Genomic DNA, 24,789 nt, shown 5'->3' with positions numbered 1-24,789 from the left:
AGAACATCTGCCCCGGTGGCTCAGATACAACGTCACTGTTGGAGAAAGCTCCTGATTGGACGCCCTGGAAGCGCGTCAAAAACTCACCAAAGCTTCAAAACACGCCGCACAGAAGGCACATGAAACGCTGCGGGATATTTTGCCGCTCCCTGGGGCGCGTCCTCCAGGTATTTTCAATGAAAACCTGAGGCTTTGGAGGCGTCGGCCGTGTTTGGTGTGGAAGCAGCCTTACTCTCTCAGATTGTTGACTGGTTGCACTGCCAGGCACGTCTATGTGGACGAGCGTGAAGTTTCAAACGCATGAATGTGGCCTGTCGCGTAGCGGGAAGAGCTAGTTCATGCTAGTTTGATCGGTAATGAATTGAAGAGGAGCAACATCGCCTCCAGTGTGTCGAGCCCATTACGAAGATAATGCTTTTGAACGCAATCTCTTTTTTAAAAAACACTTTAGTTCATTTTCCAAATCCCCCAGATCGACATGTTGTTTCAGCTGACTGTCCAAAGTCATTTTTCTAAGCGGTTCTTTCACATCTCCATCAGTGGCTCCTTGTGGGATGGAGCCTCAGAGAACATCAGGGTTTGGCTGTGCAAACATTTATACATAAAAAAACCAACAATGCACAGCAACGAGTAAATCCACATGAGAAAAGTCGTCACAAACTGCTGACCTATCACTTTCAGATGTTGCTACAAGTGCAGATGATCGGAGGGAGGAGTTAGCAAACAGTTCAACACAATGTTACATAAATATAAAAATGGGAAGACTTCATTTTAACTGTGAGGTGCAGACGTGTATGTCGCGCATTGGACTTTCTTCTGCCCTCTCATCTATTTAACTTCTTCTCTCTTCAGGCATTAAGTACAACGTGTCGATCCTGGAGCGTCGGTTCAACCCTCGGGCCGTACTGGATCACCCTCACCAGGCCCTGCCCCAGAACCTGAGCCTCCTGCCCGGAGTGGACTTCTGCCAGCACGTGTACTTCCACGTCATGGTAAGAGTCACCTCGTATTACATCAGATCAATCAGTCACAGAGAGTTTACGTGAGCTTTTGAGAAGGAAACGAGTGCTGGATCACACTGAAACAAAACTCTCCGTTCTGTCCTCCAGGAGACCACAGACTACGCCAGGCCCATCGTGTTCGCCGTGCAGGTGGGACTGCAGAACCCTGAAGAGGCTCCGGTCCTGGATGACGCCTGGCCCACTGTGACTCGCACTGAGGTAGAAGGAAAATGTATCTTTATCTCATTTTAACTAGGTCCTAGGCTGCATTAGTGCAAACAACAAACAAAAGTAACAAGTTCTATTAAAAAAACTCTCCATAAACTCCAACTGGTCCAAATCATCACACACACACCCTCCATAAACCACATCACACCTGTCCTTCAACAGCTCCACTGGCTCCTCATCACCGCATCCAATATAAAGTCCTGCTCCTCACGTTCAAACTCCTCGTGGTGTTCTTGACTCCGCGTTGTGCATTATAAGCGTTTATTATACAGCTCTTCACAACGTAAGTAGAAGCTCCGTTGATTTGAATGGGATTTCCCAACGTTCTACCGGTCATTATTTCCTGATAAAGTTCCTCTGAGTTGGTGTTTTCATATCACTCCACACGTACGTAGCAGCGACACTATCTGTCCCGTCACTGAGAGAGAAGTCGGGGAATCGTGAGTCTGACTTTCAACTTACCCAGAGATTCACCACCTCCTCCAACTGCGCCTTCAGCTAAGTAGCTAGGCTAGCTGCTAGCCGTGCTGCTTCTAGCCTAGCCAAACGTTGCCGAGCAACGCGCAAACTTTTGGGAACTATTTGTCGCGGAAGTCATTAAATAAACCTTTCGACCTTCATAACAGTGTACGAAGTTTATGTTGTGTGTGTTCAGTTGCAAATGGCCGAATAATAAGCGGATAATGTATAGAACGCTGGTCATTATCGGGAAAATAAGCACCTTCAGGGTGAAACAAGACCGGTTCGCCCTGAAGGTGCTTATTTTCCCGATAATGACCAGCGTTCTATACATTATCCCTTACCTAATGCACGGCTCCTCGTTGTTTAATCCTTACTTATTTTTATTTCTCGACTATGTTGTTTTATGCTTTTTCTGTACATTTTGTAAGAAACTCGTGGGAGCAGGGGTGGAAGTGGGTGGGGCGGGGGGTTCTGATGGGGTTTCCCACCCTTTTCCCGGTGAAGATGCTACTGTTCCCTCATGGTGTGGTCTGTGTGTGTTTGTTACTGTTCCCTCATGGTGTGGTCTGTGCATGTTTCTGCATCAGTGTCTGGTGTGTTTGAGCCACTGCCTGAACATGTTCCTGTTGCTGCAGCTTCCCTTCTGGAACGGCTGTGACGAGGACGACTGTATCCCAGACCTGGCTCTGCAGAGCATGATGGACCTGATGACGCCAAAGTAGGTACAAACGAGTATTACAAGTGACTGAAGGGTTTTTACTATATTTATTTTACAGTATTTTCTCAGTATTTTACAAAGTCCTGCCCAAAATATTTTATTGTGACGAAACTAACTCTGGTTTAATCTGTAATTCCTGGATTTTATTGCGTTATAAACAGAAGCCACAATCTCCACAATTCCAATACATGCCTACTTTTGTTGTTATGGCGGCCATTTTGAATACCGAAATAGAATTATGCAGTACTACAACATGAAACAATATCTCTACTCTATCTCTACTACTATGTTCTCGTAATCATTGCTCAAGAAGAAAACAGTTAAAACACGGCCCCAGAGACGCACGTTTATGTGAAGAAACCAGTGAGTGTTTAAGATGTTAGCATGCTACCGGTTAGCATTTAGCTTCAACAGCTCAGCTCTGAGAAAGACCTGAACCACACTCCAAACGTGGCTACAGCATGTGACGGGGTCGGAGCTGGTGCTGCAGTATTTCCTCAGTGTTCATAGACACATGTGTTGCTATCCGGTAGCATGCTAACGTCTGGAGCAGCTTAAATACTGACTCAGACAAACAGTAAATGTTTGCCGTTCCCCAGGCAGTTCTGCGCTCAGCCCGTCCCGTCCCAGGGCGAGTTCTGCGGGCGCCGCGGCGAGGCCGGGACGGAGCGCAGTCTGCGGGTGGTGGAGGCTCGCAGGGGCCGGACGGTGCTGGACGTCCGGCTGGAGAACCGGGGGGAGAACGCCTACGGGGCCCGAGTCAACATCAGCTACACGGGGAACCTGCGCCTCAGCAGTGTGACCCTCAAGGTACACAACAACACACACTAACACACACAACAACAACAACACAACAACAACACAACAACACACTAACACACAACCGGGGGGAGAACGCCTACGGAGCCCGAGTCAACATCAGCTACACGGGGAACCTGCGCCTCAGCAGTGTGACCCTCAAGGTACACAACACACTAACACACACAACAACACACACAACAACACACACAACAACAACACTAACACAACAACACAACAACACAACCGGGGGGAGAACGCCTACGGGGCCTGAATCAACATCAGCTACACGGGGAACCTGCGCCTCAGCAGTGTGACACTCAAGGTACACAACAACACACACTAACACAACAACACAAACATAACAACAACCTGCACCTCACCAGCCTCATGCTGAAGGTACGCCCCCCTCTGGCTGGTTTGATCATGACCATATAAGGGCAGGTCCAGGTAAAGATGATAATACGAGTGTAACGCTTAATTAATATGTAATAAGGTTAGGACTTGTATTGCAACGGACGGAATATGACTGAACAGAAAAACCAGGTTCGTTATAGGAGCTTGGGGGAAATGATGAACACGATGCACAGAAATAAGATTTGAAGTGACGTATATTCAAGCAAAAGAAAAATAGTAACACACAGTAACAAATAACTATAAATAAGGCCGTGTTTAAAGTGCACAACAACGACAATAAGGGGAAAAAAATATCCAAAAAACCCTTATGACCTTTGGTCAAATAGTCTGGTTTTAGGTCTTGTTTTTAGAGATCAGTTCATACGTTTTTCTTCCAAAACGCAATATTTAGTTTGGTTTACGATCCTTTAATCCAAAACGCAAAATTCAGAGTACCGATCCTTGTCCAAGAAAGTTCAGAGTTCAAAAAGGAAAAAATAATAATCCAACAAAAAGTGTCCAGCGGAGGCAACAGAAGAGGAATGATAAGTTCCTACCAGTGTCGGTTCGTTTCAGCTCGCCACCTCTAGCAGAGGAATTCCTGGGGCAGGCGCTCAGAACAAAAAACCTGACCGTCGACTTTCGAGATGTGTTTCTTACGGTTTACGAAGATTTGGGACGGTTCTTTTGGTGGTTTGTATCATGCAGCAGTGCGTAGTCAGTCACAGCGGGAGCAGTGGGGCTGACTCGGAAGTGATGGCCGTCAGGCACTTTTATGATAAAGTGCCTGACGCAGCCCTCCGCTTGTGGCGGAGGGCTGCGGTTACATCATGGCATTAGGAGACGTGGGTTACACGAGTGTTGTATTTCACAAATGTGAACATTCTCCTTATGACCTGCTTGGATCAGACTCTGCGTTTATGGAGCTGTAGAATAAACCGTATTCGTCATGAGTTTAGTGATTGATTTTGATATTGGGCGACACGGTGGCACAGCGGTTAGCGCTCGTGCTTCACAGCTAGAAGGTCACGGGTTTGATTCCCACCTGAACAGGGCCTTTCTGTGGAGTTTGCATGTTCTCCCCGTGTCTGCGTAGGTTTCCCCCGGGTACTCCGGTTTCCCCTACCACTAAAAACATGCACAATAGGCCACGATGAATGATGTGAGTGAATGTATGGTGGGGTCGAAGGGTTCGAAGGGTTCGTTCTCCCGTTCTTAGAGTAATGTTCCTCTTATTGATCAGATCTTTTGTCTCCTCCACCTCGGACCAGAGGGATAGAGTAAAACAATAAGGACCCTTTAAGTTTTCCCAAACAAAGCTTCAGTAAATAACTTATATTTTTTGTGTAACCAGGACAACTCTGACGTGAAGATCGAGTGTGGCGGTGAGGACAAGCTTCGCCCGGAGAGAATCTGCAACATCAGCGGCCCGTTCATGAGAGCGAAGTCGAAGGTAAGACCACAAGGCTCTGGAAAATACCCGTCAGGAGCAGAGACCGGCCCGCGCTCCGGTGGCTTTCACAGTCCTGCGCTGCTGCGTCACGATGCCTGTAATACTTACTGTCAGGAGGAATTCATCTAAAGCAGATGCGCTCGCCGTTCTTTCCGACTGCAGCGACGCGTTTGAATCAGAGCTTTCCAAATCAGATCGAAAGAGGAGCGCGGTGGTTTCATTTCCCCACAACTGTGGCAGCGCACGGAGGCCGAGGAAACAGGATCCGACTGGAGGTGACCACGAGAGAGAAACATCCACTTCTCCAACGCTTTACCAGGTTTAGTTCAGATTTATTGTCAGTTCTACCACATGTATTGCAGGTGACATCACAGCGTTCTAAAGGCCGATAATTTTAAATAGAGGAAACATTATTTTGTTTTTGAGGACGTGTTTGGTCTTGTACAGAGAGACCATGGACCCAGTGACTGATATTAATGATCATTTTTGTAATTCATACATTTTCTTTTTAGCTACGACGAGTGTAATGCTGTTAATAGGAAAAACTGGCTCACGTTAGAACCTGCAATCCATAAGTTAAGGGGGAAAACAATTTGGAGAAAAGTCTAAACTTTCTCTAATTATTCAAAAACGACTTTAACAAATGCTGAATTATGAATATAATGTTCTACTAAATAAAGATACAAAGACATGGAGAGGAGCAAAGTGGTTCAACAGCCCATAAATACATGAATAACGGAGATGTTAGCATCGTGCTAAAGCTAACGGCTAGCTAGCACTAGCTGCCAATGCCGTTTTTTTGCTTCTACTGAACAATCTGCTGTGAATAAACATCCATATGGCCCCGGTTTACACTTAACTTTATTAGTATGTGATAAATAAGTTCATATTTCGCCATTTTCTGGCGAAATATGAACTTTTGAAAATCTGTGTTTCCCAGAAGATTCTATTTTCCCCCTCGGTGAAGCCACGCCCCCTTCTCTTTTTTTTTAAACTTTTTTGACAAAACAAAAAACACAACAACCTGTCGCCACATAAGTGGATATATACAAAGCATAAAATAAATAAATAAATAAAAGACAAAATAAAATGAAATACTTAAATGAAGTAAAAAAGATAAGAGACAAAAAACAAAAAGAGAGATAACAGTGTTAAAGTCGACTCAATTCCCTTCATAGATCTAGATCATAAACATGCAGGTAAATGAGGATTAAGGCAAACGGGTGATGAGTGTATTTATATGTAAAACACAGACTTTCACAGCAGCAGACTGAGTGGGCAGTACTGAACATCCAGATGGTAGAGCTGCCACTGAACTCGGCTGGAACAAGGTGGTCTTCAAACACAGGTGGAATATTTCTATAGTAAATTTATCATTTAAGATTGCACTTTTACATGAGCATTTCTCTTAGGTAGCATTATTTGGTAAGATATTGTTTTTGTAAATGAGCCATTCTTTAATGCTCGGCATCTCGGTGCTTTTCCAGTTCATTAAGATGAGTCTTAGAATTGATACAATACCTCGTTGGTCTCACAATAAAGTTACCCTGGGTGATCTTGAATAGTTTGGAGACGTAGAGCCACGCCCCCTTCTATTATCATTAGCACAGCATTTGTTAAAGTAGTTTTTGAATCATTAGAGAAAGTTTAGATTTTTCTCCATATTGTTTTCCCCTTCTCTGTTTTCAAACATGACCATATATGGCGATGCCGTGTGTATACAGTACAACATGATTGTTTAAGCGTCTTTCCGAGCTAAAGTTCCCTATTGAAAGTTTCAAAGCAGTTTATCAGGACTTTTCCGCCCCTTTGCCACCGTAGCTGCAGTTCGTTTCTCTCTGTAAAGAAACAGCCTTCAGTTCCATTAATCCCCGTTTATTCCCATGAGAAATGACCGGTGTTGAAAATGCTGAAACCCTAATATGACTTAATTTTAGGGCTGCAACTAACGATTATTTTGTAATCGATTAATCTAACGACTATTTTTACGATTAATCGATTAATCACTTGGCTGTGAATTGTGTTGGAAAATTTTATTTTTTCAATTTTTTTCATCACATAGCGCTAAAGTGGCACAGCTTGAGGACATATTGATGGAGTAAGATTAAAGTGAGTGTTTGTTTTCGGCTAATTCTGCTTCTGATTGGACGAGACACAGACAGATATTCAAGAAATTTACAGTGTACAAAGCACTACAGACCCTAACTATAAAAACAAAGTAGGTTTTCATCAAAAAATACTACATTTTCATGTAATTTTTGCTCTATTTGAGTCTGTGTACCAGAAAACGATTAATTGATTACTAAAATAGTTGTCGACTATTTCAATAATCGATTAGTCGTCGATTAATCGATTAGTTGTTTCAGCCCTACTTAATTTCATTTCTAACCCAGTGCGAGATCACACTCGCCATCGCTCCTGTTTTTGAAGAATCGCTCAAATGCAATGAAGCCCACAAAAAAGAAAATACAAATTACAAATGTTTTCCGTAATGGCGACCCCTTAATCCACGTTAAGCGTTTCCCGCACACTCGTGACCCCGGTAAACTTTCCATCTCGCTTTGTTCCGGTGCCGCGACGCCACAGAAATGTCCGACTTCATCCTCATTATTTACAGCGGTATTCGCTCCACTTTAACATGGCATCGAAAGGTTCTGGGAAAGTCATCCGTCCGTAGTTTTACAATAGTTTTTTCTGCAGACCAACAATGCACAGTTTAATAAATAAAAGTCGGTGGTTTAGGTGGAATAATCCTCTCAGTCTGAGGATTTGTGTGGAGCGTTTTCTTCAAGGCCCTGAATGTGGTTTTAATACAGTGGCTAATGGCGGTGTTTTCATGACCTTTGTGAGCGAGCAAAGCCGAGTGGAACCGTCAGTAAAAGCCCGTCTTTGATGTCAGATGTTGGTTTTGTGACGGCAGATAAAAAGTGTGGGGCGGGTTTAATGCAGGGAGCTTTAAGAGGACAGTGATTCAAACGCTGTGTTATCAGGAGGCATTAGGTCATTCACGTGGTTATTTTTAGGGCAAACAAGAGAGAGGACAGAGAGAGTTCAGCTTCCCCATGGCCTTGTGTATGAATCTGTCAGTATTCACTCACTCCATACTCGGTGGTGGTGAAGCTACGATTGTGGCCGCGACCACCACCACTCACTGCTGCCCTGTGCATGTTGTAGTGCAGGGGGAGGCAGGTTTTCTTGGCGAAGGGACGATTTTCTTTGTTGTAAACAGACCGAGGGCCGAAACCGCTGATTATTCGCCCAAAGTAAAGATAAATGACTTAAAATTGCTTGAATGACAGTTCTTCGATGTTGAATTTCAGTCGGTTTGAACTAATCCAAGATACAAACAGTTCAAAATTCAGCTGCGAGACTTCTGACCAGGACAAACAGGAGAGCCCACATCACACCTGTGTTGAAGTCCTTGCACTGGCTCCTGTTGAACATCGGGTTCAGTTTAAACTCTTGGTGCTGACCTTTCGAGCTCTACACGGTCAGGCTCCCACTTATATTGCGGACCTACTTAAACCCTATAGTACGTCTCGGAACCTGAGGTCCTTTGGGCAGAACCTGAGGTCCTCTGGGCAGAACCTGAGGTCCTCTGGGCAGAACCTGTTGATGGTTCCACGAACACACTTTAAAACCCGGGGAGGCCGCTCCTTCAAAGCCGTAGCGCCCCGACTTTGGAATAAACTTCCTCTTGACTTGCGCTCACTGGAGTCAGCAGCTGCTTTCAAAAAGCACCTAAAAACCATCTGTTTGAGAAAGCATTTGAGTCCGGCTGATGCAATACTGACACCACTTGTTTCATGATTACTGAATTTTGAATTATTGCAATGAACATGCTGTTTTATAATTATGTTTTAACACTGTGAAGCGCTTTGTGACTCTGTGTCTGTGAAAGGTGCTATACAAATAAAGTTTACTTACTTACTTACAAACGCTAGCGCCAACGGAACACGAATAAAACCCACTTAAAATCAGACAAATATAATTGTTTTTCACCGTTGCCCATCGCTCATTATACGAGATTATCTGGATTATATGACTTAATAAAGCGCCATCAGAGGGGTATAAAAGGCGTCACATCCCTCTAGTGGAGGAGTTGTGTAATTGCATCTATGTAAAGATAGATACTCCAATGGCTTTTCCCGCTAATTGTGGGCCGGTGTTAAGGTATAAAGGGCCTTATCTCGGTCTGACTGGCCCAACCGGCCCAAAAGTACGTCGGCCCACCGGGAAAACTCCCGAATCTCCCGATGGCCCGTCCAGCCCTGGGTGCAGTGGTCTCGAGGACCCTCCAGGATTAATTGCTGGGAAGGTTTTCTCTGCTAATGGAGCTTCTCACCAGAAAACCTACAAAACAACTGATCCTGGAGCGTTGTAGAGATCACTGTGATGGAGAGTAAAGGTGCCCTGCTGACCACTCATACAGCTGCTGGGTCACTACAAGGTCAAACACACAGATATCAACTTTTTTCATGCTGATGCCCTCCAGAAAGCTCCAGGGTGAATTGTTTCTTAGGGTTTCTGATAGGTTTCCACTGCTGATGGGCAGAAACTCCGCGGACGTCAGTCATTTAGGTCCCGAGGTCATCCTAATCCCGTGCGAATCGGGCTTTAGACGTTTATACATCTGTAACCGCTCCGTGCTTCTTACACTCCCGATGCTCCTCTGATGTTTGCTTGACCCGGTCGTGGTGCAGAAGCTGGAGAAGTCTGGTCAGCGTTACGTCAAAAGGACAACACGCGGAACATTAAAGCGTCCTCGTAACTGAAGCTTCCACAGAGCGGAGAAGAATGTCCGGGAAACGGGCCATCTCACACGTGTGTCAGAGATGTTCCTTCACTCAAACATGTCATGAACTCAGCGTGTCGTTCTGAAGGACTGCGGGAGCGACGCCAAGGGGAACGAGCTTCATCATAAAAACTGTCAGCGTTGAACAAAGTAACTTCCCACAACAGGCCCACGGCTTCTGAGACGAAACCCTGAGGCTGAGTTAGTCCTGGATCAGCTCCACAGTCCCGCCTCCTCTCCACAGGAGGCGGGACTGTGAGTCATATAATCCAGATGACTGGGGGGACTGTGGAGAGGAGTCCCGCCTCCTCTCCACAGTCCCGCCTCCTCTCCACAGTCCCGCCTCCTCTCCACAGTCCCGCCTCTTCTCCACAGTCCCGCCTCCTCTCCACAGTCCCGCCTCCTCTCCACAGTCCCGCCTCTTCTCCACAGTCCCGCCTCCTCTCCACAGTCCCGCCTCCTCTCCACAGTCCCGCCTCTTCTCCACAGTCCCGCCTCCTCTCCACAGTCCCGCCTCCTCTCCACAGCCCCGCCTCCTCTCCACAGTCCCGCCTCCTCTCCACAGTCCCGCGTCCTCTCCACAGTCCCGCCTCCTCTCCACAGTCCCGCCTCCTCTCCACAGTCCCGCCTCCTCTCCACAGTCCCGCCTCCTCTCCACAGCCCCGCCTCCTCTCCACAGTCCCGCCTCCTCTCCACAGTCCCGCCTCCTCTCCACAGTCCCGCCTCCTCTCCGCAGCCCCGCCTCCTCTCCACAGTCCCGCCTCCTCTCCACAGTCCCGCCTCCTCTCCACAGTCCCTCTCCACAGTCCCGCCTCCTCTCCACAGTCCCGCCTCCTCTCCACAGTCCCGCCTGCTCTCCACAGTCCCGCCTCCTCTCCACAGTCCCGCCTCCTCTCCACAGTCCCGCCTCTTCTCCACAGTCCCGCCTCTTCTCCACAGTCTTCTCCACAGTCCCGCCTCCTCTCCACAGTCTTCTCCACAGTCCCGCCTCCTCTCCACAGTCCCGCCTCCTCTCCACAGTCCCGCCTCCTCTCCACAGTCCCGCCTTCTCTCCACAGTCCCGCCTCCTCTCCACAGTCACGCCTCCCCTCCACAGTCCCGCCTCCTCTCCACAGTCCCGCCTCCTCTCCACAGTCCCGCCTCCTCTCCACAGCCCCGCCTCCTCTCCACAGCCCCGCCTCCTCTCCGCAGCCCCGCCTCCTCTCCGCAGTCCCGCCTCCTCTCCACAATCCCGCCTCCTCTCCACAGTCCCGCCTCCTCTTCACAGTCCCGCCTCCTCTCCACAGTCCCGCCTGCTCTCCACAGTCCCGCCTGCTCTCCACAGTCCCGCCTCCTCTCCACAGTCCCGCCTCCTCTCCACAGCCCCGCCTCCTCTCCACAGTCCCGCCTCCTCTCCACAGTCCCGCCTGCTCTCCACAGTCCCGCCTCCTCTCCACAGTCCCGCCTCCTCTCCACAGTCCCGCCTCCTCTCCACAGTCCCGCCTCCTCTCCACAGTCCCGCCTCCTCTCCACAGTCCCGCCTCCTCTCCACAGTCCCGCCTCTTCTCCACAGTCCCGCCTCCTCTCCACAGTCCCGCCCTCCTCTCCACAGTCCCGCCCTCCTCTCCACAGTCCCGCCTCCTCTCCACAGTCCCGCCTCCTCTCCACAGTCCCGCCTCCTCTCCACAGTCCCGCCTCCTCTCCACAGTCCCGCCTCCTCTCCACAGTCCCGCCTCCTCTCCACAGTCCCGCCTCCTCTCCACAGTCCCGCCCTCCTCTCCACAGTCCCGCCTCCTCTCCACAGTCCCGCCTCCTCTCCACAGTCCCGCCTCCTCTCCACAGTCCCGCCTCCTCTCCACAGTCCCGCCTCCTCTCCACAGTCCCGCCTCTTCTCCACAGTCCCGCCTCCTCTCCACAGTCCCGCCTCCTCTCCACAGTCCCGCCTCTTCTCCACAGTCCCGCCTCCTCTCCACAGTCCCGCCTCCTCTCCACAGTCCCGCCTCTTCTCCACAGTCCCGCCTCCTCTCCACAGTCCCGCCTCCTCTCCACAGCCCCGCCTCCTCTCCACAGTCCCGCCTCCTCTCCACAGTCCCGCGTCCTCTCCACAGTCCCGCCTCCTCTCCACAGTCCCGCCTCCTCTCCACAGTCCCGCCTCCTCTCCACAGTCCCGCCTCCTCTCCACAGCCCCGCCTCCTCTCCACAGTCCCGCCTCCTCTCCACAGTCCCGCCTCCTCTCCACAGTCCCGCCTCCTCTCCGCAGCCCCGCCTCCTCTCCACAGTCCCGCCTCCTCTCCACAGTCCCGCCTCCTCTCCACAGTCCCTCTCCACAGTCCCGCCTCCTCTCCACAGTCCCGCCTCCTCTCCACAGTCCCGTCTGCTCTCCACAGTCCCGCCTCCTCTCCACAGTCCCGCCTCCTCTCCACAGTCCCGCCTCTTCTCCACAGTCCCGCCTCTTCTCCACAGTCTTCTCCACAGTCCCGCCTCCTCTCCACAGTCTTCTCCACAGTCCCGCCTCCTCTCCACAGTCCCGCCTCCTCTCCACAGTCCCGCCTCCTCTCCACAGTCCCGCCTTCTCTCCACAGTCCCGCCTCCTCTCCACAGTCACGCCTCCCCTCCACAGTCCCGCCTCCTCTCCACAGTCCCGCCTCCTCTCCACAGTCCCGCCTCCTCTCCACAGCCCCGCCTCCTCTCCACAGCCCCGCCTCCTCTCCGCAGCCCCGCCTCCTCTCCGCAGTCCCGCCTCCTCTCCACAATCCCGCCTCCTCTCCACAGTCCCGCCTCCTCTTCACAGTCCCGCCTCCTCTCCACAGTCCCGCCTGCTCTCCACAGTCCCGCCTGCTCTCCACAGTCCCGCCTCCTCTCCACAGTCCCGCCTCCTCTCCACAGCCCCGCCTCCTCTCCACAGTCCCGCCTCCTCTCCACAGTCCCGCCTGCTCTCCACAGTCCCGCCTCCTCTCCACAGTCCCGCCTCCTCTCCACAGTCCCGCCTCCTCTCCACAGTCCCGCCTCCTCTCCACAGTCCCGCCTCCTCTCCACAGTCCCGCCTCCTCTCCACAGTCCCGCCTCTTCTCCACAGTCCCGCCTCCTCTCCACAGTCCCGCCCTCCTCTCCACAGTCCCGCCCTCCTCTCCACAGTCCCGCCTCCTCTCCACAGTCCCGCCTCCTCTCCACAGTCCCGCCTCCTCTCCACAGTCCCGCCTCCTCTCCACAGTCCCGCCTCCTCTCCACAGTCCCGCCTCCTCTCCACAGTCCCGCCTCCTCTCCACAGTCCCGCCCTCCTCTCCACAGTCCCGCCTCCTCTCCACAGTCCCGCCTCCTCTCCACAGTCCCGCCTCCTCTCCACAGTCCCGCCTCCTCTCCACAGTCCCGCCTCCTCTCCACAGTCCCGCCCTCCTCTCCACAGTCCCGCCCTCCTCTCCACAGTCCCGCCTCCTCTCCACAGTCCCGCCTCCTCTCCACAGTCCCGCCTCCTCTCCACAGTCCCGCCTCCTCTCCACAGCCCCGCCTCCACTCCACAGTCCCGCCTCCTCTCCACAGTCCCGCCTCCTCTCCACAGTCCCGCCTCCTCTCCACAGCCCCGCCTCCTCTCCACAGTCCCGCCTCCTCTCCACAGTCCCGCCTCCTCTCCACAGTCCCGCCTCCTCTCCACAGTCCCGCCCTCCTCTCCACAGTCCCGCCTCCTCTCCACAGTCCCGCCTCTTCTCCACAGTCCCGCCTCCTCTCCACAGTCCCGCCTCCTCTCCACATTCCCGCCTCCTCTCCACAGTCCCGCCCTCCTCTCCACAGTCCCGCCCTCCTCTCCACAGTCCCGCCTCCTCTCCACAGTCCCGCCTCCTCTCCACAGTCCCGCCTCCTCTCCACAGTCCCGCCTCCTCTCCACAGTCCCGCCTCCTCTCCACAGTCCCGCCTCCATCTAGTTTAACTGCGAGCCTTCGTCCTAGAACTACATTACCCAGGATGCCCGGGAGTCCCATGATCGACTACGAGGCTTTTGATTGGTGGAGCTTCACGTGTTTATTTATTGTAATGTAGAAAACATATTATAAACAATGTGTTCAAACATAATGCAGGCAGAGAGTGGACGTTTTATCCAGATCTAACACTGAGAGGAAGAAAAACGTCACAAAAATGTCCCAACGATCCAATTAAACGAACCACCATCATTTTTATTCCATCAGCAGATTCAGATTGTTTCACAGTGAAATAATCTAGAACTTTTGTCTGCAAAGTAACAGAAACTGGCCGTGTTTGCTGAAAACCTGGTTGCCTTGACCAGCGGGCGCGATGTCGCAAAGGCTTCTGGGATACGGAGTTTCTATAGTCAGGAAGTGAATGATGTCACAGCCTTTACCTTTGCCTTTTCTCCAACATCAAGTCTTCTTTTTGGATTCAAATCAAACATTTTATGGTCATGATTTGCTACATCGCGGATTAGCTTTAGCGCTGACGTTAAACTGTTAATATTTGAATGTTTGGAAAATCGACGGTCGTGGAGACGGGGATTCTTTGCTTCCGGACCGGAGCAGCAGGACTGCAAGGGGCGGGACTGTGGAGCTCTATTAGGGCTGCAAATGTGATATGCAAATGAGTTTAAAACTGCTGCTCTTAATCCCGCCCCCGTGTGATGACGGATCAATGACAGTCCACAATTAATAATTATTACTGTCATTAGAAATAATTTCCAATGACATCACGCTTAATTCCGGCGGCCATTTTGAATACCGAAGTAGAATTATGGTTAGTGCGAGATGTTCTGCTCCGGAGGGACAGTCTGCTGTGAAAACGTGAGATGTCATGACACAAATGAAGGTTAGGGCCAGAGAAATGGTTAACCTCTTAACTCCCGCCTGAACCCAGAGGATCTTTTTCCTCACGTCATCACATTTTTTTCCCAACATTTTTTCTTGGGTGTTCAACTCATTTTTGTCATTTTTTGGTCACATTTTGTCACATTATTGTAATTTTTTCGTCCATTTTTTGTCCCATTTTTGTCACTTTTTTGTCACATTTTTGTCATTTCTTTTAATCAATTTTTTGTCATTTTTTGTCACATTTTTGTCATTTTTTTAATCAATTTTTTGTCATTTTTTTTGTCAATTATTTATCAATTTCTTGTGACATTTTTGCCACTTTTTCATCAATTTTTCGTCACTTTTTTGTCACATTTCCATCATTGTTTTCGTCTCAGTTTTGTTGCTATTTTCCAGAAGCTTTTGGATTGGGGTAAAGCCAAACTGGAGAAACTGTGCTCGGTTCAGGCGGGAGTTAAGGAGTTAACCTTAAGGATTATGGTAAGGATTAGGATTATTTGTATTTTTAGACAAACCAACTCATAGATCTATACAAAATTACAGCAGACCGTCCCTCCGGAGCAGACGATCTAGCACTAACCTAGAATTATGCAGTAGTATTGTGGCCATTCCGCCTTTGCTCTGCCTCATCCCGTCACACAGCTCAGCAGGGAGGGGCCTGGTCAGGACATGGAGACCGTTTGGGAACATAGAGGTGGGTGGTGGCCGGAGGGGCCGATGGCGCAGACTGGTCGCCTCGCTTCTGTCAGTCTACCCGAGGACAGCTGTGGCTTTAATAGTTGCTTGCAATGTAAAGCGTCTTTGAGTGTCCAGAAAAGCGCTTTATAAAACAATATTATTACTACAACATGTAACAATATCTCCGACTGTGGCATTGTTATGTTCTCGTGATCATTGCTCATGAAGAGTAAAAACACGGCCCCAGAGACGCACATGTATGTGATTTAACCAGTAAATGTAGCACAGATGTAGCAGCTCTGTCTGTGGAGCTACAGCAGGATTTACTGCTTCACTCTGAAGACTAAATGAACACATCAAAGAGGAACTGAAAACCTTTCTCTGTGATTTTTTTAGTATAAAATGTTTTTTGTGCTTATTTATCAGGATCTCCATTGGTTAGTGTTAGATGTTCTGCTCCGGAGGGACAGTCTGCTGTGAAAACGTGAGATATCATGACACAAATGAAGGTTAGGGCCAGGGAAATGGTTAACCTCTTAACTCCCGCCTGAACCCAGAGGATCTTTTTCCTCACGTCATCAGATTTTTTTTCCAACATTTTTTTGTTGGGTTTTCAACTCATTTTTGTTACTTTTTTGTCATTTTTTATCACATTTTTGTCATTTTTTTGTCACTTTTTTGTCACTTTTTTGTCACATTTTTGTCATTTTTTCATCATTTTTTTGTCACATTTTTGTCACATTTTGTCACATTTTTGTCATTTTTTTGTCAATTTTTAATCCATTTTTTGTCACATTTTGTCACATTTTTGTCATTTTTTTGTCAATTTTTAATCAAATTTTTGTCACATTTTGTCACATTTTTTCATCAATTTTTAATCAATTTTTTGTCACATTTTTGTCACATTTTTGTCACATTTTTGTCATTTTTTCATCAACTTTTAACCTTAAAGATTAGGGTTAGGATTAGGATTATTTGTATTTTTAGACAAACCAACTCATAGATCTATACAAAATCACAGCAGACCGTCCCTCCGGAGCAGACGATCTAGCACTAACCATCTCCATTAGCCGTAAGCTGCTGTTATTCTTCCTGGGGTTAGTAGAAATCACTCACTGCCTTTTCTTTACATGTCAAAGAACCATTAAGGTTTCAGTCGTGCTTGGATTGGCCCTGGTTTAGTTCTCTAGTTCTTCTCCCTCCTTTAACGAGTTTGAAGTGTAAACATGTGAACACTTTATCTGAATATATATTGTGTGCAGTATATGTTGGAAATGCCTGGTGCTAACCGCTGTGCCACCGCTCTGCCGTGGTCTGTGGTCGTGTATCCCTGACCTCAGCCCCAGAAGAGCTCGGCCTCCCCTGCAGAGGCGACGAAGACGGATGTGTTTGTGAAGAAGCTGGTGTCCGACTGGCTTCTTCATGTAACATTCTGATCACTCTTGTTCCTACGGGGCCTGAGACAGTCGTGAAAGCCTGAATGAAGCTTGATGGGGCCGTGGTGAGGCTCCAAAAGCAGCATCGACACAGAAGCTTTTGTATCCACGTGTCTGGAATGTGGAGATGGTGTTTTCCTCCCGTGCTCTGAGTTCTGCTGAGGGATTTCACTGTAAACATGTCCAGTCTGTTCGTCTGAGCCTCCCTCCCTCATGTGTGTGATTCTCTCGGATGTTTCTCTTCTCCTGTAGGTGTTATTCCGGTTGGAGTTTGAGCTGAGCCGCTCCGTCGTGTTGGACCATCTGCGGATCCTCCTGGAGGCCAGCAGGTGAGCTCCACGTTCAGCCTCGGGATGAAGGAATATTCTGATCCTGAGTTACTTTTATGTAACAGAAATGGCAGAGTTCATTTCTCTTCAGTGGCAAAAGTAAACATGCGCCTGTGGTGGAGTTTTGGATGTTTCTTTGATTCTTCGTGACTGTGTTCACCTACATGTTTGCAGTCTGTGTTCAACATGGCGAGCAACTGGTGGGAGATCCCTGAACTCTGCACTAAAGATACAAAAAAATCATGCACCATATGTTCTATGTGTATAATGCACTAGTGTCATGTGAAGAATAAACTTTAAAGGAGACGAATCACGCAAAGTCAGCTTTTATCATACAGATGTTTCCTCATCAGAAACACACAGTTTGAGTCATGTTGCTCACTGTTGAAGCTCCGACCTGTATCTCCTGGACTTTAATGCATCATAGACGGAAAAACTGCTTATCCTGCACATTTGTAAAGCCCAGAATCACCAGACTGGTCTCTTCAAGTGAGTTAGTCATGGCTCCATGTGGAACTGTGTACGGAGCAGATTCTTAAGGAACGCCCACAAACGGCTAAATCTAACCAGAGTGTCTCAGCACAGCCGATGGAGAGTCATGTGATCAGTGGATCCACATCTCCACAGGACAGGACGTCAGTGGATCCACATCTCCACAGGACAGGACGTCAGTGGATCCACATCTCCCCAGGACAGGACGTCAGTGGATCTACACCTCCACAGGACAGGACGTCAGTGGATCCACATCTCCCCAGGACAGGACGTCAGTGGATCCACACCTCCACAGGACAGGACGTCAGTGGATCCACACCTCCACAGGACAGGACGTCAGTGGATCCACACCTCCACAGGACAGGACGTCAGTGGATCCACACCTCCACAGGACAGGACGTCAGTGGATCCACACCTCCACAGGACAGGACGTCAGTGGATCCACATCTCCACAGGACAGGACGTCAGTGGATCCACCTCTCCACAGGACAGGACGTCAGTGGATCCACATCTCCACAGGACAGGACGTCAGTGGATCCACCTCTCCACAGGACAGGACGTCAGTGGATCCACCTCTCCACAGGACAGGACGTCAGTGGATCCACATCTCCACAGGACAGGACGTCAGTGGATCCACATCTCCACAGGACAGGACGTCAGTGGATCCACATCTCCACAGGACAGGACGTCAGTGGATCCGCACCTCCACAAGACAGGACGTCAGTGGATCCACATCTCCACAGGACAGGACGTCAGTGGATCCACACCTCCACAGGACAGGACGTCAGTGGATCCACATCTCCACAGGACAGGACGTCAGTGGATCCACATCTCCACAGGACAGGACGTCAGTGGATCCACATCTCCACAAGACAGGACGTCAGTGGATCCACATCTCCACAGGACAGGACGTCAGTGGATCCACGTCAGCTCCACAGGACAGGACGTCAGTGGATCCACTTCTCCACAGGACAGGACGTCAGTGGATCCACGTCAGCTCCACAGGACAGGACGTCAGTGGATCCACTTCTCCACAGGACAGGACGTCAGTGGATCCACATCTCCACAGGACAGGACGTCAGTGGATCCACATCTCCACAGGACAGGACGTCAGTGGATCCACATCTCCACAGGACAGGACGTCAGTGGATCCACATCTCCACAGGACAGGACGTCAGTGGATCCACATCTCCACAGGACAGGACGTCAGTGGATCCACATCTCCACAGGACAGGACGTCAGTGGATCCACATCTCCACAGGACAGGACGTCAGCTCCACATCTCCACAGGACAGGACGTCAGTGGATCCACATCTCCACAGGACAGGACGTCAGTGGATCCACACCTCCACAGGACAGGACGTCAGTGGATCCACACCTCCACAGGACAGGACGTCAGCTCCACATCTCCACAGGACAGGACGTCAGTGGATCCACACCTCCACAGGACAGGACGTCAGTGGATCCACACCTCCACAGGACAGGACGTCAGTGGATCCACACCTCCACAGGACAGGACGTCAGCTCCACATCTCCACAGGACAGGACGTCAGTGGATCCACATCTCCACAGGACAGGACGTCAGTGGATCCACACCTCCACAGGACAGGACGTCAGCTCCACATCTCCACAGGACAGGACGTCAGCTCCACACCTCCACAGGACAGGACGTCAGCTCCACATCTCCACAGGACAGGACGTCAGTGGATCCACATCTCCACAGGACAGGACGTCAGTGGATCCACACCTCCACAGGACAGGACGTCAGCTCCACACCTCCACAGGACAGGACGTCAGTGGATCCACACCTCCACAGGACAGGACGTCAGTGGATCCACATCTCCACAGGACAGGACGTCAGTGGATCCACACCTCCACAGGACAGGACGTCAGTGGATCCACATCTCCACAGGACAGGACGTCAGTGGATCCACACCTCCACAGGACAGGACGTCAGTGGATCCACATCTCCACAGGACAGGACGTCAGCTCCACATCTCCACAGGACAGGACGTCAGTGGATCCACATCTCCACAGGACAGGACGTCAGTGGATCCACACCTCCACAGGACAGGACGTCAGTGGATCCACACCTCCACAGGACAGGACGTCAGCTCCACATCTCCACAGGACAGGACGTCAGTGGATCCACACCTCCACAGGACAGGACGTCAGTGGATCCACACCTCCACAGGACAGGACGTCAGTGGATCCACACCTCCACAGGACAGGACGTCAGCTCCACATCTCCACAGGACAGGACGTCAGTGGATCCACATCTCCACAGGACAGGACGTCAGTGGATCCACATCTCCACAGGACAGGACGTCAGTGGATCCACATCTCCACAGGACAGGACGTCAGTGGATCCACACCTCCACAGGACAGGACGTCAGCTCCACATCTCCACAGGACAGGACGTCAGCTCCACACCTCCACAGGACAGGACGTCAGCTCCACATCTCCACAGGACAGGACGTCAGTGGATCCACACCTCCACAGGACAGGACGTCAGTGGATCCACATCTCCACAGGACAGGACGTCAGTGGATCCACACCTCCACAGGACAGGACGTCAGCTCCACATCTCCACAGGACAGGACGTCAGTGGATCCACATCTCCACAGGACAGGACGTCAGTGGATCCACACCTCCACAGGACAGGACGTCAGCTCCACATCTCCACAGGACAGGACGTCAGTGGATCCACACCTCCACAGGACAGGACGTCAGTGGATCCACATCTCCACAGGACAGGACGTCAGTGGATCCACACCTCCACAGGACAGGACGTCAGTGGATCCACATCTCCACAGGACAGGACGTCAGCTCCACATTTTTCCCCACAACAATGATTTTGATGAATCTTTAGTGAACTCCACTATCCTTAACATTAGGTTTAGGGTGAGTTTGGATTAGTTCCAGCTCATGACTTAGCGTCCTGTGGAGGTGTGGAGCTCCACTGAGACGTGCCCCTCCATCGGCTGCATCCAGAACCTTCTCAAATCCAAAGGCAAACATCTCCACAACTACTCTAACAAATGCTGTCGAATGGAAGTGTTTTCTATCCATTTAAGACACAGAGAAACGGAGAGGAATAAACAACCCCAAATCTGTGCATCAATACCAGAAAATGCAAACCATAATGCTAACATTAGCCGAATGCTACATGCTAGCAACTAGGGCTGGGTACCATAAAAAAAAAAAATCAGATACTGGTGCTTTAAAGACATTGATTTTCGCTACCGACACCTGAACCTAAAATATTTGTCATCTAGAACCAGAACAATACAGGACATGTCCACTCTGACACGTCTGTTATCTTTTCCACAGTGACGGAGAGGACGTTTCCACAGCTGATAATTTCAACGACATTTACTACTTTCTACAATACGAGGCTGATCTGCTCTTCACCAGGTTCGGAGGTTTTGCATTTGCTAAAGTTGTGCTCTGTGTCGATATCTTTCCTAATGTTTTGCTTCACTTCAGGCATTCCAGCCCCACTCGCTACGAGATCAAGTCTGAGCTGTCGCTGGAGGAGCCCGGAGTCATCGGCCCCCCCTTCAACCTGACCTTCCAGGTAACACTCTGTCCTGCTGAGCAAAGTCACCTCCTGTGGGGCTGTGACGGCTGTGGAGGCGGCACAATCAAGAGACTGTGTGTGACGGGAACATGAATTATGAGCCCAATAAAGGACGCACAGGAGAAGCAGGAGTGATTTCAGCCTCCAATGACAGAACTCGACCGTATCTCTTCACTTTTCATTTCTCTGTCATCACAGCAGCACAAACAGCCCCACGCTTTATAACACCAACATTTCACATGAATCACCTTTTCCAGTTTCATTTCAGCCACAGAGTTTAGTGGCTCTCACTGTGTTTGGACGATGCAGCTGCTTCTGTCACGAGGCTGATGTTCACCCAAGTTTAAATAAACCTTTACATAATATTATTAAAGCTGCTGGGAAAACATCCTGCTTCTCTGTGTCACTGAAGACACGTATCCGCTGAACTGGGCCGACAGTGATCACATGACACAGTCGACCAATCAGGACACGCACGTGCTCACAAACAGAAGCCTGTCTTTGCTGATCTGGGGTCAGTTTTTCTCCTCAAAGTTCAGTCTTAAAATCACGTAGTTTGTGCTCAGCCTGCAGTCACAGCTTATAAAAAACTACAAGTTATTTTATATATATTATACAGCGTTAATCGTGCGATTTAACAAAATCTGATCAAACTGATCATATTTAATATGCGCTAATAACCCAGTCTTTTTGACAACATTATTGAAACATTATGTTGGATGTAAATACGTGACACGGGAAACGTCTGTTCACTGAGGAGCAGTTTCTGTCTCAGATCTAACGGCTTTTGTGCTGCAGATCCAGAACCTGGGCTTCCTGCCGGTCCGAGACCTCCAGCTCAACATCGACATCCCAGAGATGACGAGGAACGGCAACCAGCTCCTGCAGATCAGTGACTTCAGCATCGACCAGGTGCCTCCTCCTCGTCACCAACATGAGCTTGTTTATTGTCTTGTATTGTCAGGTCCTGCTCCTTCAGCAGGACCTGAATGGCCACGAGTTTCCACTTCCCTGAGACTCACTTAACTTGGGAATTTACAAATCCACTTAGAGAGAGACGTTTGTAAAAGATATATCTATGTTTATGAATCAGCTACAGGTATTTGTTTTTATTACAAAAATCAAGATCGATCTATGAGTAAGAAAGTCGTGATTCACTTTGTCGCCATATTGTCCCAACATGATCCTCATTAACATGGTCTTGATTTATATTCTTAAATGTGACGGCCGTGTATAAATGTGCACGTTCTGAGCTGAATCTGTATCTGAAGCTCCGCCTTGTTGCCCCGCAGAGAGACGGCACGTACTGCCTCCCCCCACAGCACGTGGCCCAGAGCCGCTCCGCCCCCGAGGACCTGTCCCGGCTCACCCGCCTGGTAACCACACCCTGTTCTCCACCGTGACCTCTGTTCTCCTTCCTCCACCGTGACCTCTGTTCTCCTTCCTCCACCGTGACCTCTGTTCTCCTTCCTCCACCGTGACCTCTGTTCTCCTTCCTCCACCGTGACCTCTGTTCTCCTTCCTCCACCGTGACCTCTGTTCTTCCTCCACCGTGACCTCTGTTCTCCTTCCTCCACTGTGACCTCTGTTCTCCTTCCTCCACCGTGACCTCTGTCCTCCTTCCTCCACCGTGACCTCTGTCCTCCTTCCTCCACTGTGACCTCTGTTCTCCTTCCTCCACCGTGACCTCTGTTCTCCTTCCTCCTCCGTGACCTCTGTTCTCCTTCCTCCACCGTGACCTCTGTTCTCCTTCCTCCTCCGTGACCTCTGTTCTCCTTCCTCCACTGTGACCTCTGTTCTCCACCGTGACCTCTGTTCTCCTTCCTCCACCGTGACCTCTGTTCTCCTTCCTCCACCGTGACCTCTGTTCTCCTTCCTCCACCGTGACCTCTGTTCTCCTTCCTCCACCGTGACCTCTGTTCTCCTTCCTCCACCGTGACCTCTGTTCTCCTTCCTCCACCGTGACCTCTGTTCTCCTTCCTCCACCGTGACCTCTGTTCTCCTTCCTCCACCGTGACCTCTGTTCTCCTTCCTCCTCCGTGACCTCTGTTCTCCTTCCTCCACCGTGACCTCTGTTCTCCTTCCTCCACCGTGACCTCTGTTCTCCTTCCTCCACCGTGACCTCTGTTCTCCACCGTGACCTCTGTTCTCCTTCCTCCACCGTGACCTCTGTTCTCCTTCCTCCACCGTGACCTCTGTTCTCCATCGTGACCTCTGTTCTCCACCGTGACCTCTGTTCTCCTTCTTCCACCGTGACCTCTGTTCTCCTTCCTCCACCGTGACCTCTGTTCTCCTTCCTCCACCGTGACCTCTGTTCTCCTTCCTCCACCGTGACCTCTGTTCTCCACCGTGACCTCTGTTCTCCTTCCTCCACCGTGACCTCTGTTCTCCTTCCTCCACCGTGACCTCTGTCCTCCTTCCTCCACCGTGACCTCTGTCCTCCTTCCTCCACCGTGACCTCTGTTCTCCTTCCTCCACCGTGACCTCTGTTCTCCACCGTGACCCCTGTTCTCCTTCCTCCACCGTGACCTCTGTTCTCCTTCCTCCACCGTGACCTCTGTTCTCCACCGTGACCCCTGTTCTCCTTCCTCCACCGTGACCTCTGTTCTCCACCGTGACCTCTGTCCTCCTTCCTCCACCGTGACCCCTGTTCTCCTTCCTCCACCGTGACCCCTGTTCTCCTTCCTCCACCGTGACCTCTGTTCTCCACCGTGACCTCTGTCCTCCTTCCTCCACTGTGACCTCTGTTCTCCTTCCTCCACCGTGACCTCTGTCCTCCTTCCTCCACCGTGACCTCTGTCCTCCTTCCTCCACCGTGACCTCTGTTCTCCTTCCTCCACCGTGACCTCAGTTCTCCTTCCTCCACCGTGACCTCTGTTCTCCTTCCTCCACCGTGACCTCTGTTCTCCTTCCTCCACCGTGACCTCTGTTCTCCTTCCTCCACCGTGACCTCAGTTCTCCTTCCTCCACCGTGACCTCTGTTCTCCTTCCTCCACCATGACCTCAGTTCTCCTTCCTCCACCGTGACCTCTGTTCTCCTTCCTCCACCGTGACCTCTGTTCTCCTTCCTCCACCGTGACCTCAGTTCTCCTTCCTCCACCGTGACCCCTGTTCTCCACCGTGACCCCTGTTCTCCTTCCTCCACCGTGACCTCTGTTCTCCTTCCTCCACCGTGACCTCTGTTCTCCTTCCTCCACCGTGACCTCTGTTCTCCTTCCTCCACCGTGACCTCTGTTCTCCTTCCTCCACCGTGACCTCTGTTCTCCTTCCTCCACCGTGACCTCTGTTCTCCTTCCTCCACCGTGACCTCTGTTCTCCTTCCTCCACCGTGACCTCTGTTCTCCACCGTGACCTCTGTTCTCCTTCCTCCTCCGTGACCTCTGTTCTCCTTCCTCCTCCGTGACCTCTGTTCTCCTTCCTCCACCGTGACCTCTGTTCTCCTTCCTCCACCGTGACCTCTGTTCTCCTTCCTCCACCGTGACCTCTGTTCTTCTTCCTCCACCGTGACCTCTGTTCTCCTTCCTCCACCGTGACCTCTGTTCTCCTTCCTCCACCGTGACCTCTGTTCTCCTTCCTCCACCGTGACCTCTGTTCTCCACCGTGACCTCTGTTCTCCTTCTTCCACCGTGA

The 24,789-nt window shown here is 50.5% G+C and overlaps 1 protein-coding gene across 1 annotated transcript in view; it reads left to right on the top strand.

The window, feature by feature from the left end:
* Window positions 1–24,789, top strand: part of itga11a (integrin, alpha 11a) — a 163,710-nt gene that overhangs the window by 107,219 nt on the left and 31,702 nt on the right. Inside the window, exons 17-26 of the mRNA XM_079554675.1 lie at window positions 853–992; window positions 1,110–1,220; window positions 2,327–2,409; window positions 3,009–3,219; window positions 4,958–5,056; window positions 17,008–17,084; window positions 20,910–20,993; window positions 21,066–21,156; window positions 21,958–22,071; window positions 22,452–22,535. Coding sequence (XP_079410801.1) covers window positions 853–992; window positions 1,110–1,220; window positions 2,327–2,409; window positions 3,009–3,219; window positions 4,958–5,056; window positions 17,008–17,084; window positions 20,910–20,993; window positions 21,066–21,156; window positions 21,958–22,071; window positions 22,452–22,535 — 1,094 coding nt within the window. The remainder of the gene's footprint in view (window positions 1–852; window positions 993–1,109; window positions 1,221–2,326; window positions 2,410–3,008; window positions 3,220–4,957; window positions 5,057–17,007; window positions 17,085–20,909; window positions 20,994–21,065; window positions 21,157–21,957; window positions 22,072–22,451; window positions 22,536–24,789) is intronic.

The sequence above is a fragment of the Gobius niger genome, assembly GCF_951799975.1.
Source record: "Gobius niger genome assembly, chromosome: 4".
NCBI classification, from domain to species: domain Eukaryota; kingdom Metazoa; phylum Chordata; class Actinopteri; order Gobiiformes; family Gobiidae; genus Gobius; species Gobius niger.
Note: the sequence above shows the minus strand (reverse complement) of the source record. Positions and strands in the feature narration are given on the sequence as shown.